Here is a 17,653-nt window from a genome sequence, read left to right as displayed (position 1 = left end):
AATAATTTTGTAACACTGCTCGGAGTGTAGGCAGTAAAGGAACCCATGAGATGAAACTAAAGCCTTTTGATTTCTGCTTGAGATGGGAATGAGAGAGAGTAATTTATGCTTGAGCTGAGACTAAAATGGGGCTGATTGTAAGATATTAAATATATTGTCTTAGTGTTTTATTAAATATACTAAGGGTCTGTAGAAGAGACTATTTCTACTTTTCAATTCCCCCCCCCCCCCCATAATTACCCCCCACCCAACAAAGTCCGTCACGTTTCGTTTCTGGAGCATAACTCAGAAACCGTTCAATATATTTTCATGAAACTTTGCAGGTCCATCAAGTACATGCTGAACTGGTGCCTTTTGCTATTTAGAAATTTTAGAAATTTTTATTTTTTACCTTTCCATGGCAACAAGATGGACTTAGGTTCCAAACTCTTCTGTTTTTTTACAATTTCCATGACAAGTTCCACCTCGGTTAAAGAAGGTTAGGGTTTGTTTAGATTTCATTATGTCATAAATTCTGGAACAGGGGTGGGGGATATAGCCACGTTAGTGGCAAACTCTTGTTTTGTTTTGTAATAGGGATACGTTTTTGAAGGTTAAATCCATTTCTTTCAGACATTGTACAAAGAAATGTATAGGAAGGCGTCTCAATCATTGTTTTACAAATTGAAAAAATAACTCTTGCTGCTGTGGTCCTTGTGCACAAGCTATCACAGAAACAACACTGGCATCCATGAGGGTATTTACACTGTCAACACGTCTATAACACTGTCCAGGTGTCATTCTCACCTGCCTTGTTAATTCAACTTTAACTGATATTCACAATGTTTAAAGAACAACTTTAACTGTCGCTGAGGTTGAATAGATCATGGAAAATGTGTGCACTGTCAACACAAATGTGAGTCAATTTCATCCTATTTGTTAGTTTGAATTTTTACTGAAATTTAAGATGTTTAAAGAACAGTAGCTGTTATGAAGCTAATGACAGATCCACAATGAAAACTATGTACACTGTTAACACAAATATGAGTGAATTTCACCCTATTTGTTAGTTTAAACTTTAACTGAAATTTAAGGTGTTTAAAAAATTGTAGCCATTACGTGGCTTGAGGCATGGGTGGCCCAGTCGCCGAAGGTGTTGTTTGTGCAGAGTTCCATCCCTTGGACACACCAGGACCCAATGATCATGGGTTCGAATCTTAGTTCGCCTGGTTATGTTTCCAGTTTTGTGTGATATAACTGGAATACTCAAAGTGGCGTTAAGACTCACACTCACTCACTCACTCACTCACCCACTCACTCAAACACTCAAACACACTAAAAACACAACAACATGCTCATAATATTGCAGAGTTGCATCCCTTAGACACACCAGGACCCAATGATTGTGGGTTCGAAACTTAGTTCGCCTGATTATGCTTCTTGTTTTGTGTGATATAACTGGAATACTCAAAGTGGCGTTAAGACTCACTCACTCACTCACTCACTCACTCACTCACTCACTCACTCACTCACTCACTCACTCACTCACTCACTCACTCACTCACTCACTCACTCACTCACTGTCACCATGCCAAAATGAAAACTGGGAACACAGGTATCTAAACTACCATAATAAATGCCAATTTCAACCCAGTTGTTAATTTCAACTTTTAAGAAATTGACGATGTTTGGACATTGATAACCAGGGTTGATACAAACGTTATGTTCATCATGTTATCACAGACACAACATCAAAGGGAAGTAATTGCAGTGAGTGGAATGTTTATGGCTAGTAATGGTCAGATATAGGCAGGTAACCTGGTCATTAATGATCCCTTTGATGTGAGTGAACATACTGGTCAGAGATATCAGTGATTAGTTAGCTGTGGGATATGTTTATGAGTTTGTACATATCAATCACGCTGATTGCTCTTACAGCCTTTGAGCGGGTATTACAGATTAATTATACCCTAATCTGAGGAGGGATGCTATTACATGTTAGTCTTTCTTGTGACTTGCTTTGATGGTATTATATATGATGTAGATCTCTGTGTGTGGAGATTGGGCACATGGAGACGTTAGTCTCCCCCCAACAACCGACTCTGGGGATGATATAGAAACAAGCTCTGCTAGTACTCTGTGTATGTTTTGTTTCCAGAGTGTAGTAAACAAAAAGGGTTATTTTGTTCATGAATTATTATTTTTTTTAATCTTTTATTTTTTAGGGTTCAGCAATGTATACACATCCTCAGAGAACTGTTGTCTTTTGTTACTAGGCGACCTAACCGCCTCGAGAAGGGTATTAGAAATATCACAGACTATATTTTGTATGTTCATACACACAGGGAGCGGTCGGGTAGTCCAGTGGTTAAGCGTTCGCTCGTCACGCTGAAGACCAAGTTCTGATTCCCGACATGGGTACAATGTGTGAAGCCCATTTGTGGTGTTCCCCACCGTGATATTGCTGGAATATTGCTAAAAGCGGCGTAAAACCATACTCACTCACTCACTCACTCATACACACAGGCATTGCAGATGATATAGATGACGTGATCTTCAAATGCTTCCCTTACAATTACCTTATTTTTCTTCCATTGCATGGAATTTGTTAAATCATTGTCTGATATATTTTATCATCTTGTATCATTAATCTTACCTTGATATTCTATCTAAATGTATGTCTTTGGCTACATAAAATAGTAGAAAATGATACTGTATTAAAAAACTGTAATATTTATATATAAGACATTTATATTTCAAAAGACAACTTTTACATGTTTGACACGGGACAGACAGTTTCCGGCAAGTGTGTCCATTATCATTCCAGATTTCTAGTCTGTATGTCAATTTAGAGACATTCAGGATATTTAATTTTATGTGTTGGCAAAGAAAAATCCCCCAAACTGCGTTGCTTTTGAAGACAATTTAAAGAGAGAAAATTGGCAATAAAATGTCAACTAATGAACAAGCTACTGACATACATTAACCAAAAATAAAATTAACCAGCCTCTGCTTGGCCAGTTACAAGGATGTTATCTTCAAATATAGTAAGTATGTCTACAACACCATTCAGTTGGCACTTTCATAAACAGTTTATTAGGGACAGAAAAAACTGAAATATCAACTTATTGTTTGCATCATAGCAATTGGTTAACATTATTTATTTGTTGAATTGTGAAGCAATAGGGCCCCTGCTGTGCGAGTTGTAGATGTGCGGCAGCCACTCTAACTGATACTGATAAATGTAAGTTTAGGGAGACCTTTGCTTGGGCCTCCATGCCCCATTTACTTTGAATGAGATTGGATGTTCTCAAGGAGGAATATAGGCGTGCAAAGCAGAAACTGTTACTACTGCTCAGATTACAAACAGTAAGGGCTTAGGACATTCTCCTTGCCATAGACCACTGTGGAAGATTGAGGAAAGGGTGAAGATGTTAGGAATAAAACCTTGTTTTTTTACGTGTGTTTCATATTGTTGTTAGGTTTATTGTTGTGTGATTGTTTTTTTTCACATTTAGAATTCTGTAATTGTAATGCTGTGAACATTGTGGGTGGTACGGGGTACACTGAGTTATTTTCGGAGAGTGTTTGGGTACATTTGCTTTCAGATTTATTTTCAGAAAGTATTTTGGGTACATTTGCCTTTAGATATATTTTCAGAGAGTTGAGATTGTTTGCTTTTGATTTAGATGAATCTTGTTTCATGTTATTTGTTCAAGTAGATCGGACATTTTACAGTTTCTTGGTACGATTGTATTTTGGTCTGACCTTGCTCGCAGTGACATGGGATAGAGTTGTGATGGGAAGGATTGGCCTTTTATGGTACAATTTAGGGACGTTTATATGTTTATGATCTGTCATTTCAGATTTTTTTTGTTTTGGTTAGCGTGACATAATAGTTTACTTAAGTTATGACAAGGCACTCACTCACTCACTAACTCACTCAAGATGTAGTTCCTCTTTATGAGGCAGAGTTTCAAAGATAATAAATCCTGTCTGTTTCAGAAATGGTACCCTGTCATTTTATTACTTTTGAGGTCACATTTTGTGAAGGGCCAAACATCCACACACACATACACCTTACGACATCTTTTGTTCTGGGGGGGTTGGGGGCCAGTCTGCCTTGAAGGCACATAGATGAAATAGCTCTGTTGTTTTTATGCGTTTCTCTTCATTGTCTCTTGACAGAATAAGTAGCCAAGCCCTCGCATCCTGCTATACACTTATAACAGAGCAGAAGCAGATTTAACATGAGCCTACAATATCTTGCTGAGAGTTTTCTTTATAGTTTGAAGGTTTTAATCAAACAATCTGTGTCGTTTCACAGTTTTCTAGGTTGTGCAAAATGTGACAGTGCAGTTGACATTTAGAAAGATTTCTAGCATGAACTTTAGGTCTTTATGCCACTTAATCCGAGGATTACACTTCAGTCTTTGCTGCTCTTTCAGTTTTGTTTGAAACAGTAAGGGGCTTAGCTACACACCTTGCAACATGTCTCGGAAGGGAGTTTGTAACTTCACTTTATTCTTATTTTCCTCAGGGATGGACCATTTGATATTCTGTGCTGTGCCCCCTCCCCAAAATAAGTTGTGTACTGGATATGCTTGATGTCCTTGAAAAAAAGGTGTTTTGTGAATTTTAAGTAAATTGTTAGTCTCTTCTTATCTCTGAAACAAAACTGAAGCAGTAACCGTAAAAACATATCATGTCTCTGATAAAAATCCCAGCACCCCCTCCCCAAGAATATTTAATGGTGAGTCCCTGTTTTGCATGTGGTTTTCAATTTAGTTTTCTTCATATGTTGTTCAGACAGTTAGTTTTTGTTTGACTATAGACAGTAAGGGAATAATACAATCACCTTGCTACATGATGCAGTCACAAGGTAAGGGGGGGCACGGGTGGCCCCGTCGTCTAAGGCGCCACGATTCGGCGTGCAGAGTTGCGTCCCGTGGGCATGCCTGAAACCTATGATTGTGGGTTCGAATCCCGGTTCGCCACGATTATGTTTCTAGGTTTGTCAGCACCATACCCGTGCTCGTGGGTTTCACCGAAGTGGTAAACGTCTGAGACCTGCATGACTTCGGGCTTTCCTCCCACATTAAGCTGGCACGCCGTGATATAACTGGAATACTGTTAAAAGCGACGTTAAACCCAACTCACTCACTCACTCACAAGGTAAGGGCAGATTGATTGGTTAATTGTCCCCTGCCACAAAGTGGGGCGGGGGATATTGGTTTGGGTGCTGTGCATACTTGCGTCTGTCCAGAACTTCAGTAGGGATACATTTTTGCAGAAATTGCTTTTAGGATGACTTTTGCATTCAGTAATCTTTAAAGGATAAATATGCTGATTGGTTTTCGAAAACCATCATATAAAATGTATTTTTTACAGAGTTATGGCCCTTGTTTTAATTGCTAAATTTATACCATTGTGTGCCTGATGGTTTTGTACAGTTATCCTTTTGGTGAATGTGTTGAGTTTTCACACAGTGCTACCGGTAGGGCAGCGAATGCTTACACTTTTAGCAAACAGCTGGTGTCACCACTGATTATCAGTGATTCATTCGTAAAATTGTCACTTTTTTGCTTTTTAATCAATGGAATCTGTTTCGGCAGATAATCAAGACTGGTTATTCTCTGGCATTGTGTTATATATTTATAGATCTTGTCCAGCCCATAAATGGAGCATGAGTCAGTGCAATTAAATCTACTTACTACTGATTAGCCGGGCAGCCCAGTCATCTGAGGCCCCACAGAGTTGCATCTCTTGGGAACACTAGAACCTTCGTCTAAAGTTTGTGGATTCGATTCCCGGTTTGCCTCGATTTTGTTTTTAGGGTTGTCACCACCATATCTGTGGTCGTTGATTTCACAGAAGTGGTAGTTGTCTGAGGCCTGCATTACTTTGGGCTTTCCTCCCACATTAAGCTGACGTGCCATGATATGACTGGAACACTGTTAAAAGCGATGTTAAACCCAACTCACTCACTCATGGACTGGGAAGGCAATACTGTCACATTCTTGGTATACCCCCGGCCATGCGGCTGGAATATTTGTTTCAGTGGTATCAATTAAATATTTGCCTCTTACATGGAAAAAAATATAATCCTCAATATTTTTCAAGATCAAGATTAAAACATGTTTTGTATCTGCTAAGCAATGTTTGTCAAAAGACAAAGAATTTGTAGGCCTCGGAAGATTTATTATCAGGAGTGTTACGAAAAACTTATATATTTCAAGATCAAGATTAAAACATGTTTTGTATCTGCTAAGCAATGTTTGTTAAAAGACAAAGAATTTGTAGGCCTCGGAAGATTTATTATCAGGAGCATCACGAAAAACTTGCATTAATCCAAGCTACACCTTTGTTGTCCTTCTTCAGCCATGGCAATTAAGACTTTTATTTCAGACAATATGGCGCTTGGATTCTGTGATGCTTTCCATTAATCTTCTAGATTGATGCTAAACCCAGGACTGAAACTTTTCATGGGTGGGCCGAAATGTGTGTCAAAAAACGTGACAGGTGTGTGAGTTTATGGGAATGTAGGTGTAGGTCAGTGTCAGCCTGGATGAGAGTCAAGATCTCTGCCGGCCTCGAGTGGACACATAGCCCCCTGACCAGAGACTGGAGAAAGTCGGTGGCAAGTGTGAACTCTTGCAGTCTGTGCCAAATACTTTTAATGACTTCAGCAACCGATGCTTACCGTAAAAGGCAACTATGCTTGTAAGATTTCGACTAATGGGATCTGTTGGTCTGGCTCACTGACTTGGTTGATGCATGTTATTGTATCCCAATTGAGTGGATCGATGCTCATGATTTCAATCACTGGATTGTCTGGTCCAGACTCGACCATTTACAGACTGCCATCATATAGCTGGAATATTTCTGAGTGAAGCATTAAACAACAAATAAACAACCCAAAAAATATAACCGTTTTGTTTATAATGGTGAATGCCTGGTCGTCTGGACCTTATTAGTTACCAGCCTTCCGGACAATTTTTCTTGGATTATCTGTACGTTATTAATGGTTGTTCAAATGGTACCTTGTCATGATTTGTTAATCCGGAGCGGGAATAAATAAAATATATCCTAGGACCATGTACTCAAATCGTGATAATGTTATCATCTTTATGCATCATCTGCATACTCTAAACGGGATAATGTCATCATGTTTATGCATGGTCTGCATACTCTAAATGGGATAATGTTATCATGTTTCTGCTCACTCTTAACGTTATAGGGGCATGGGTGGCCCAGTCTAAGGCGCCGCAATATGCTGTGCAAAGTGCGTCCCTTGGGCATGCCAGAAACCTATGATTGTAGATTCGAATCTCGGTTCGCCCCGATTATGTTTCTAGGTTTGTCAGCACCATACCCGTGCTTGTACATCATCATGTAGACAGCAATGACTAATACCCTGGTTAATGTTCAAGTTGTGTGGAACTGAATGTGTAAGGTTTAATCAGGTTGATGTGTTTTTTATGACATAAAAGTGGTAAAGAAGTGATCGAGTAGATTGATCCAGCCCCATGGGGATTCTGGGATAGAATTTATCCCCAGCATCCAATGCTGGTTGTAAGAGGCGATTTAATGGCTGAGGTGGTCTGAGGCTCAGTGAGTTGGTTGATGACACGTCTTTGTCAGTGTGGGTCACTGCTCACAATATCAGTCATTGGATTGCCTGGTTCAGACTTCATTATTTACAGGCTGCCGATATTTAGCTGAAAGACTGGTTCCAGTGTCCGAAATAACTGCCTGCAAGCCTGCCCGTGGCTGGTAACTTTTCTGTCGGGCTTCATGAAATTTTCTTCCCCCTGCCCAACTGTCTGGCAGTTTTTTTTATGACTTTTTTATCATAGCTCGTAGATTCTTAAGTGATTGTTTTGCATTGCTTCAACTGAATCAAGATGCGGTTTGTCTCTTATTTATCGCGATTTTTCAATATAATAATGTCTGAATGCAGGCAGGTAACTTTGAAGATGGGCAGGCAACACTTATGGATCATCTGCCCGACTGTCTTGTTGGGTTTAAAATTATTTCAAACACTAACTGCTTCAAGATTTTTTCTTTTCTGGTGAAGTAATCAGCCTCATGTTTTGTTCTCATCAAACAGACTGCTTCAGATTTTTCTTCTCTTGAAGTAATCATATTGCTTTAGGGTTCTCCTTGAAATAGGAGATAGATGTAACTGCTTGACATAAAAACCCCATACAGGGTTCACACTAGGAATTTTCTGACATGGGCCCTTTATGTGAAAATTTCAAATTTTCCATAGGATCGCCGTTACAGCACAATGTTAAAATGCCCCATTGCATTTAAAAATGTGGGCCTTTTTTCAAATTTAGGGGCCAAAAGCACAAGGCCCCACCCTAGAATTATCCCTACCCATATCCCACCAGTGGAGATGTGGTTATGCATGACGGTCAAGGATGTCGATTTCTTCTCTAAATTTCACTGCTGGAGGGCTGATGAATGATAGGAACCATCTTTAGCCTGTGAATGAAAATGTAGCCAGTATAGAAATAGCAACTTAAGATGAGCAGATAGACTTGACTCAGTCATGTTTCCGTGTCTGAAGGGTGTCACGCTTCTCACTTTCTCCAAGTCACCCGTATGATGTCATGTTTTAAGGATATTATATTCATGTTCACTTTTGACAATGCACAAAATGTTTTGTGTCCAAGGACACAGGTATTTCCATATTGCTTAACTCTTTCAACACCGTAGGCCGGTTTTCCGGCCAAGAAGCACCGAGTCCCCAGACACCGTAGGCCGGTTTACCGGCCAAGCCGTAGTCACGTCAAAATAGTATAGATTTTTATGGACCTTCCTGTAATATCATTCATTTATTAAATCTATCACATTTCACAATGTCTGAAATACGTATACGTATCGATAAATTAAAAAAAATTCACTATTTCCCACGATGTTATTGAAAAAAGAATTTTCGGACACACATTTCGACAACGGGTCCACATCGAACATGTCAAAGAGCAAAATAAAGACGTTTTAAACAAATTTTTAAATATATTATACAAAGTAATAAATAAAATCAACAAAAATATATCTAAAAGTAATCCAACTTACTTCTAAGTTATTATTTCCATCTTTTCGTGCGATCTCGTGTAATGTAAGTCAAATGACATCTCGGCTTTCGTCGCCTTGAATTCTCAGCTCGGACACGATGTTTAATGCAAAAATATATGCATGAAGTTTTTTTGTCACAGCTCCTAACCTAGCACGATACATTCACAAAGTTCCATATTTTTAATATATATATTGTGATTTCCTGCTTAAAACGTTCAGAATAACATGATTTAACAAAAATCTTTCGCCAACTTCTGAAATTTATCAAACACGAGCTTGGCATCACAGCTGTAATTTGATTGGCTGCCTTAGGTCACGTGCTCAAAATTGACAAATCACGAAAACTTGTAGCAGATTTCGTCAAGAAAGCGTCATTAGAAACCAATTTTAATCCAAAGAAATTGCTTGTTATAACTACTAAAAAAACAGGCGATGTTACGAGCGTGTAGATGAAGGAATAAGCTTTCCAGCGATGTGTCATATGCCATTCTTCGACGAACGTGTTATTCATACGAAGCTTCGAAAACGGGGGTATTTCTTCATGTTACTGAGCGGACAGCCGCTGTTATCGGGAAATGGGTGATGACAGAAACTATTTATAATTCTTTTTAAAATGATTTTCCAATTACGTAAACAATGAAAATAAAACAGAAATAGGTAAGTGGATTTTATAAAATCTTATATTTGCCGAAAATCATCAAGTTTTTGCTTCCTTGGTCCTTAATCTGGATGTTAACAACATGTTAGCTTACATTTTTTATTTACAACCAACTTAATTAAGTTGTAAATGCATTATTTTAAATAATGTGAAAAACATAACTTTCATATTTATAAACCATAGGATCAGACCTTTCAAATGGTGTATAGCATGTAGTAGCAAATATATTTTACCAGCAAATATTTTCTTTGATAAATGTTGGCTTCATCTGTCACACAAGAGTCTCTGGGAACTCGGTGTCCCAGCAGTAAACACTTCTGGTTGACTGGTGTTGAAAGAGTTAATGGTTGAAGCCTGGTTACCCATTAATTCTACCTGAACAGATGTTTTTCTCGACTTGTGCAAATACCCTGGGTCTTTTGGGAGGATAATGAGAAGCAGACTTCGAAAATAAATTATGCAATGTCCTTGGAGTCTCAAGACTCTCCGAACAAACTGGATACTGTGTGCTTCGAGTCCAAAGACTCTCGGTTGACATGTTTGAAATTTGCCAGTATGATTACATAACAGAGTTACTTTATGGTCTTTGTACAATGGCATTGTGGCATCGGGGGAAGTGGGTGGCAGACGTCGTGTTGATGCAGTGGGTACCTTTCCTGTAGACATGGATGTGAGGAAGGTGGGTGGAAAATGTTAGATTTTAGTTCTCCTGGCACAAAACAGATGTCATACTTACACTGTCACTCAGATGCAGACACACACTCACAGACACTCCCATGGATGGAGGGATGGATGGAGGGAGGGAAGGATGGAGGGATGGACGTAGGGATGGAGGGAGGTAGGGATGGGTGGATGGAGGGAGGGAGGGATAGGTGGAGGGAGGGAGGGAGGGAGGGAGGGATGGATGTAGGGAGGGAGGGAAAGAGGGAGGGATGATGGAGGGAAGTAGGGAAAGAAGGAGGAAGGGAGGGATGGATGGATGGATGGATGGAGCCCCAAATATATTTCAGTCTCACTGTATCAGAATATGATATTGACAGAAAGATTCTGATAAGATTGTGTATTGATTTGTATAAAGAGTGTAAACAATGTACTGTCTGTTGTGCTAAATCATACATTTATAAATTCCGGTCAAGTCACTGATCTGCATAGAATACATCCCATTTGTACAAATATTCCAAATATTTCTGTGAAAGAGACAATGTGTATTTTTGTTGTTGGTTGGTTGGTTGATTTGTTGTTTAACGCCTCACTCAGCAATATTCCAGCTATATGACAGCGGTCTGTAAAAAATCGAGTCTGGACAAGACAATCCAGTGATTGATATCATGAGCATCGATCCATTCAATTGGGATCGATGACATGCATGAACCAAGTCAGCGAGCCTGACCACCCGATCCCATCACTCGCCTCTTACAACAAGCATAGTCACCTTTTACGGCAAGCATGGGTTGCTGAAGACCTATTCTACACCGGATCTTCACGGGTCTGTTGTTGAGACATAATTGAATTAAATATGAAACAGTATGGAATTCTTTCCAGTAAGGTTATTGAATTCCTATTCCAAGTTGCACTAATGGGTAGTTCGATTCAATGAAGCTCAGTCCATTTCTATTTGAGACAAATCTAATTTGCCCAATTCAATTTCATCCCTGCAAGTTAGAGTTCCTGCATTTGTTTTTATTTCCTTTGTCTAGTTTCCAAGTTTGGATGTCATAATCCATTCTGGTGAACTTTCCAGTACCACAGCACACTTTCATCTATCAAAAGTTGGATCAAATTCCTAAACATAAAAACTGAACATAAAGCTTGCCTCTGAATCCATCCAATGGCGACAAGGCGATACTTTATTCTCTCTTTTGTTTATGGATTCAACTGACTAGAGTTGGACACCATGACCATAAAACATAATAAAAATAGTTAAGAGTTTTTTTTATTTCCTTATCGGCGTCATCTTTGATTATTTAGGAATGACACAGTCAAGAAAATCATACAAATTACTATAAATTTTTTTATAACCATTGATCAAATGCTGTGATGTCTAATGCCATTGCAGCCTTGATTTTAAACGCTAAGTTCTGAATATATATAATTTCTTTTATTTTGCCAGGTCCAATTGTTAGTATCATGAATATTTTTTGGAATTTTTTTTAATGAAATAGTGTGCTTAGTCTTCATTACACAAAAATATCCCCCAAAATATTCATGATCCCTATCTTTTTCATGAATATTTTTTGGAATATTTTTATGAAATTGTGAGCTTTTTCTTTACTACACAAAAATATCCCCCAAATATTCATGATCCCTAACTTTTTATGTTCAGTATATCTGAAGATTATAAAATATAAAAGTGTGGTCTAAAAACGCAGTTCTCAGTGTGAGGTTTTGAAGTTAATTTCATTTTGAGGCTATTTTGAAATTCCATGAAAGTCCCAGTTGAATAATTTGTGTAATTAATCAGCATGGCCAGTTATGTGTGTTGCCGGGCAGAGGGTGTGTTGATGGTGCTGGATGTTAGGGCAGCTGCACTCCCTCAGTGTCAAACCCCCATTATTTCAACAATTGATTTTCATAATCAGACTTTGTGTCCAGTCGGAGGGGTTGGAGCGACAGCCGTCACTTCCGTTCATTTCTTGGCTGTTTAGGATGGTTGTCTGGGTATTTATGATTCGTGTTGATTTTGTGTCTGTTTCACATCATGGTGTTTCTTGAAGTTTTTATGTATGTATTGTTCCTTGTGTATTGACTCTGAGTGTATTTGGTTTCAATCGTTTATGAATATTCATGTCTTGGAAATGTGACCGATGCTGGTCTAAATATTTGTGAGCTTTCAGAGGTTGGAAATTGACACGAGCTCCTAGGAGTCAGTTTATGTCTAATGTTTTTGCTAGGATAAGGGTCAGTTGAGGATGTCAGGTTTTTAGGTATGTTGTTGTAAATATGTGATAGCACTATTTAAGTTTGTAAACTTTTCAGGTTATATTGCATCCATGGTATTGTTCTGTAGGCGTTGTGTGGCTGGAATGACAAGATGAACATTTAGTGTGAGCTCAATATGAGTGAGTGAGTGAGTGAGTATAATCGTTTTACACCACTTTTAGCAATAATCCAGCTATATCACGATGGTAACACCAGAAAGGGGCTTCACACATTGTACCCATGTGGGAATCGAACTCAGATTTTTGGCGTGACAAACAAACATTTTAACCACTAGGCTACCCCACCGCCCCTAACTCACTATGAGAGAAAGTAACATTATTTGTAGCAGCCCGCAAATGTCATACATCGTTCTTTTAAAAAATTAAAAAATTTATGTAAGCCCCGTGACAGCTGTTAAGTCAAGTCAACTTTTCATGGTATTTCGACAAAATTGAAGAAAATATATTTTGAAACTATTTGATTAAATTTTGTCAGTTGATTTTACAGTTGACTGAAATGGGACAGTGTGTGACCTGGCTGATTGTGTGTGTTGGGGTCCAGATAGTGTTGATTGTTCATCATGACATCAACCACTAGGAGAGTAACGATGGATATCCGACTATCAGTGTATTGCAATTGTTTGCCCTGCGATTGTACTATATCAGGTGGAATTATGAAAACCTGTTGTCGATAATGTGCTTAACAATCTATAGCTTTAATAGTCATTATTTGTTATAGATAAAACATAAATTATGTGTTGGAAAGTTCAGTGTTTACAGTCAGGTTTCAATCCTGTCTTGTGGTGATTAACAAGGATTACAACTTCAGATGAGTTACCTCCCTTTGGTTCAAGTAGAGGGGAATGGCCGACTTTGACATTGTCGGCAATACTTTATTCGTTTCTATTATATTGTTTAATATAATTATCAAGCCATGAAGTTGGTTTAATACTATCTCATTCGGGGTAGAAAAGGTCTTCAGCAACTCATGCTTGCTGTAAAATGCGACTATGCTTGTTGTGAGAGGCGACTAACGGGATCAGGTGGTCAGGCTCGCTGACTTGGTTGATGCATGTGATGGTATCCCAAATGCGTGGATCGATGCTCATGATGTCAATCACTGGATCGTCTGGTCAAGACTTGATTATTTACACACCGCTGTCTTATAGCTGGAATATTGCTGAACGCAGCGTTAAACAACAAACCAACAAACAACACAAATAATACTATCGCAATGCTATCAGAGTAAAATCACATATAGTCTGGAAGGTAATTTAAGGTACCGACGTTTATGACACAGTTGAACCAATCAACTCAACTCGAAAGGGTGCACGGGAATCACGCACGCACGAATAAGGTGTTGGCGTTCGGCGTCACAACGTGCGGGATTCCCATGCACCCTTTCGAGTTGAGTTGATTGGTTCAACTGTGTCATATGGCCCTGTGACGCAGGGGTAGCATTATGCAGATGGCTGTTACAATGAATATTCGTTCCACCCGTGACGAACAGGTCTGGTTGTTGATGAAATATAGTGATAGCTAAATAGACAGATTTTTTATTCATGCACCAATTGTCTTTAAATGTAATATCCAGTTATGTATGACTGTTAAATAATCTCATACCAACTTTGACTGGAGTAGGTCCGATAGTTTTCAGATATTGTAGTAAACGTCGGTACCTTAAATTACCTTCCAGACTATAGTGAAAAAAGCCCCAAAAGTCACCCCTATCATGCACTCAGGGTTGACTTGCCCTGTCTCAATTATTCATAGGATGCCATGATTGAGCAGTAATTTGCTGACTGTGGCATTAAACTTAAACTTCTCTCACTTCCTCAGATCATACATTCCTTTAAAGTGTCAATTGCCATACCTTTCATGACACAGACGGTCTATCATGTCACAATATTTTACTTTCATGATGGCCCAGTCGTCTAAGGCGCCGAGATTCGCTGTGCAGAGTTGCATCCCTTTGGCATGCCAGAAACCTATGATTGTGGGTTCGAATCCCGGTTCGCCCCGACTATGTTTCGAGGTTTGTCAGCACCATACCCGTGCTCGTGGGTTTCCCCGAAGTAGTAAACGTCTGAGACCTGCATCACTTCAGGCTTTCCTCCCACATTAAGCTGACACACCGTGATATAACTGGAATACTGTTAAAAGCGGCGTTAAACCCAACTCACTCACTCCCTCACTCACTCCCACATTAAGCTGACACGCCGTGATGTTACTGGAATACTGTTAAAAGCGGCGTTAAATCCAACTCACTCACTTTCATGTTTTCCCCCATTGCTCCATTGATGGGCCTATGTCATCATACAGGGGGAAAGAATTGATTTTCCACAGTTAGTACTTGGCCCAGCATCAGTGTCACTATCTATAGTGTAGATGGGTGGTCTGTTTCATGGAGATGATTGTTGATGGGGGCGTTGATTTCCTTCCGAGATAAAGGCTGATCTGGATCTTCCAAGGAGGTGTCCATGGTACTTGTGTTAGCTTGTTGAAGACTTCCCATGTCACTTCAGGTAACCTTCAGTTGTGAGTAAGGTCATGGTGACCTCATGGTAGATTTGTCTGCAGGACATGGAGTCCCTGCTTGGTTAATGTTTGCATGGCAGTCTCTGTCTTGTTGCATGGAGTGTCAGTTTGGGCTGGAGTATCAGTTATCTTGTTACTACTTGATAAAGGCTTAGTGAGTTGGAAATAGGCTTTTGCTGATGGTTGTGATAAATATGCATCCTCTTCTCGGGCATCTGACCCAGGCTCCTTGCATGGTTCGACCCATGAAGATTCCAGGGTAGAATAGGTCTTCAGCAGCCCATGCTTGCCGTAAAAGGCGACTATGCTTGTCGTAAAAGGCGACTAACGGGATCGGGTGGTCAGGCTTGCTGACTTGGTTGATGCATGTCATCGATCCCAATTGCGTGGATCGATGCTCATGATATTAATCACTGGATTGTCTGGTCCAGACTCGATTATTTACAGACCGCCGTCATATAGCTGGAATATCGCTGAGTGTGGCGTTAAACAACAAACCAAACCAAAAAATCCTTGCATGGTTCAGTAAATACCGCCCTTGTGTTTGATGAGTGCGAACAGCATTGGATAAATGTTGCCTGCCCATCTTCAAAGTTACCTGCCCTCATTCAGACATTATAAATACCGTATTCGACGTAATAAGCGCCCCGCTCTAATAAGCACCCACGGCGATATTTGCTAATATATTGGCTATCGAACAATTGGCACCCCTTCCGATTGATCAATGTACACAAGACTTATTTATTCGTGTATAATACGCACTCGTGTGCTATATGCACCCTTAATTATGGGCAATTAAATTCTGGAAAAATATATCTGTCGTACATAAACATTTCAGGCTGTCAGCATAAACCATGAAAATTATCTTTCAACTCTGTTTTTTTTTCACCAAAGTAATATTCTAATAAGAGCCCCCTATTTCTAATTTTGAGAGCACCCTGCGCGCTTATTACGTCGAATACGGTACTTTAATGTCACAAAAAATAAGAAAAATAAACTTATCTCATCTTGATTCTGTAGAATAATATAAACAATTACTTGAGAATCTTGAAAAGTTTATTATTAAACTGAATACGTAAGTGGTCTTAAAATTATCTGTCAGACAGTTGGGCAGATGAGGGAAAATTTCATGCAACCCGAACAGAAAAGTTACCAGCCACGGGCAGTTGGTCAGGAAATTATTTCGAACACTGATTGTTGTTCACCTTGTTTTCTTGCTTCTGTTTCTCTGTTTCTGCAACAACTGTGAAAGTATTGGTCTTCAGCAACCCATGCTTGTTGTAAGATTGCTTACTTTGTTGAAGCATGTCCCCATGTCCAAATTGCGTAGATCGATGTGCAAGATGTCATTGACTGCTGGATTGTCTGGTCAACACTTGATTGTTTACAGGTTGAATATTGCAGAGTTATCGTTGAAAACAAGCAGACAAACAAAACAAATGATAACTGTTCCCACATTTGCACCTTGTATGGGGTGTTTGTGTCTCAGTAGTGCTCCAGGTGCTCCCTAGTCCTGAGTTTGACTCCTGTGTGTCTTGTTGCAGGCCAAATCTGAGGATGAAGTCAACACTGAGAAGGCCTGGATGGACACAGAGAAGGTCTGGCTCGTCCACAAGGGGGGATTTGCAGCCTCACACCTCCTCAAAGCAGACCCAGGGTCACTTCCTGAAGGAAAGGTCAAGGTCAAGGTTGAAAGTTCGGGAGATGTGTTGGAAGTGGATGAGGACGATGTTGAAAAGGTAAGTTGAAGACTTGTTTGTGATGACAGGGATAGGGTGGCCCTGTGGTCTAAGTTGCAACAAGTCTGTGTGTTTGGATCTACTGGTCATGGCCCTATCTTCTCTTGAAACATTTTCTGTTTTGGCCTCATGATGAACAAAAGCAATAGCTTTTTGGTAATATTTTTAAAGTATTGAAAACAAATAAAGCTTCAAATAATGTTCCTTGGATATCATGCGAAACAAATGAAAAACAGTGTTTTATTCGAAGGCCTGATTTTCAGTTTCATACTGACAGCTTTTCGTCCAACACGATTTTGTAATCACATGTCGTTTTCTTTAGAGAATAATTTGTAAGAATTTGTTGGTTTCAGGCAAACCCTCCTCAGTTTGACCGCGCTGAAGACCTGGCGTCGCTGCGTTACCTGAACGAGTCGAGTGCCCTGCACACGCTGAGACAGAGATATGCTGGGAACCTCATCCACACCTACGGCGGCCCCTCCCTCATCATCCTGAACCCCATGCAGCAGCTGCCTCTGTATTCAGACAAGGTTGGTCACAACACCATCGGTGCCGCAGTGTCCCGTACTTACTGGGGACCCCTGTGGGGATTCCGGGTTACATTTGGTCTCCAGCGACCTAGTCCCAAGATTCAAATGCCATACAAGCAAACCTCAAAAGGACCCCAACTATCCTTACATTTGAGCACTGTGCATGCTTCTGTGATATAGCTGGAATATAGGCGACAGAAGTAT

General features: G+C 39.7%; 1 protein-coding gene across 5 annotated transcripts in view; it reads left to right on the top strand.

Moving 5' to 3' along the window:
• Positions 1-17,653, top strand: part of LOC124145756 (unconventional myosin-XVIIIa-like) — a 152,288-nt gene that overhangs the window by 60,759 nt on the left and 73,876 nt on the right. For all 5 annotated transcript variants that reach the window (XM_046515653.2, XM_046515654.2, XM_046515655.2 and 2 more), the window contains exons 2-3: positions 16,725-16,919; positions 17,273-17,449. In XM_046515653.2, the coding sequence (XP_046371609.2) occupies positions 16,725-16,919; positions 17,273-17,449 (372 nt within the window). The remainder of the gene's footprint in view (positions 1-16,724; positions 16,920-17,272; positions 17,450-17,653) is intronic.

Source organism: Haliotis rufescens, unplaced genomic scaffold (assembly GCF_023055435.1).
Source record: "Haliotis rufescens isolate VD_foot unplaced genomic scaffold, xgHalRufe1.0.p SCAF_21, whole genome shotgun sequence".
Lineage (NCBI taxonomy): Eukaryota > Metazoa > Mollusca > Gastropoda > Lepetellida > Haliotidae > Haliotis > Haliotis rufescens.
The sequence above is the reverse complement of the archived record's forward strand: the minus strand, read 5'-3'. Positions and strand labels throughout refer to the sequence as shown.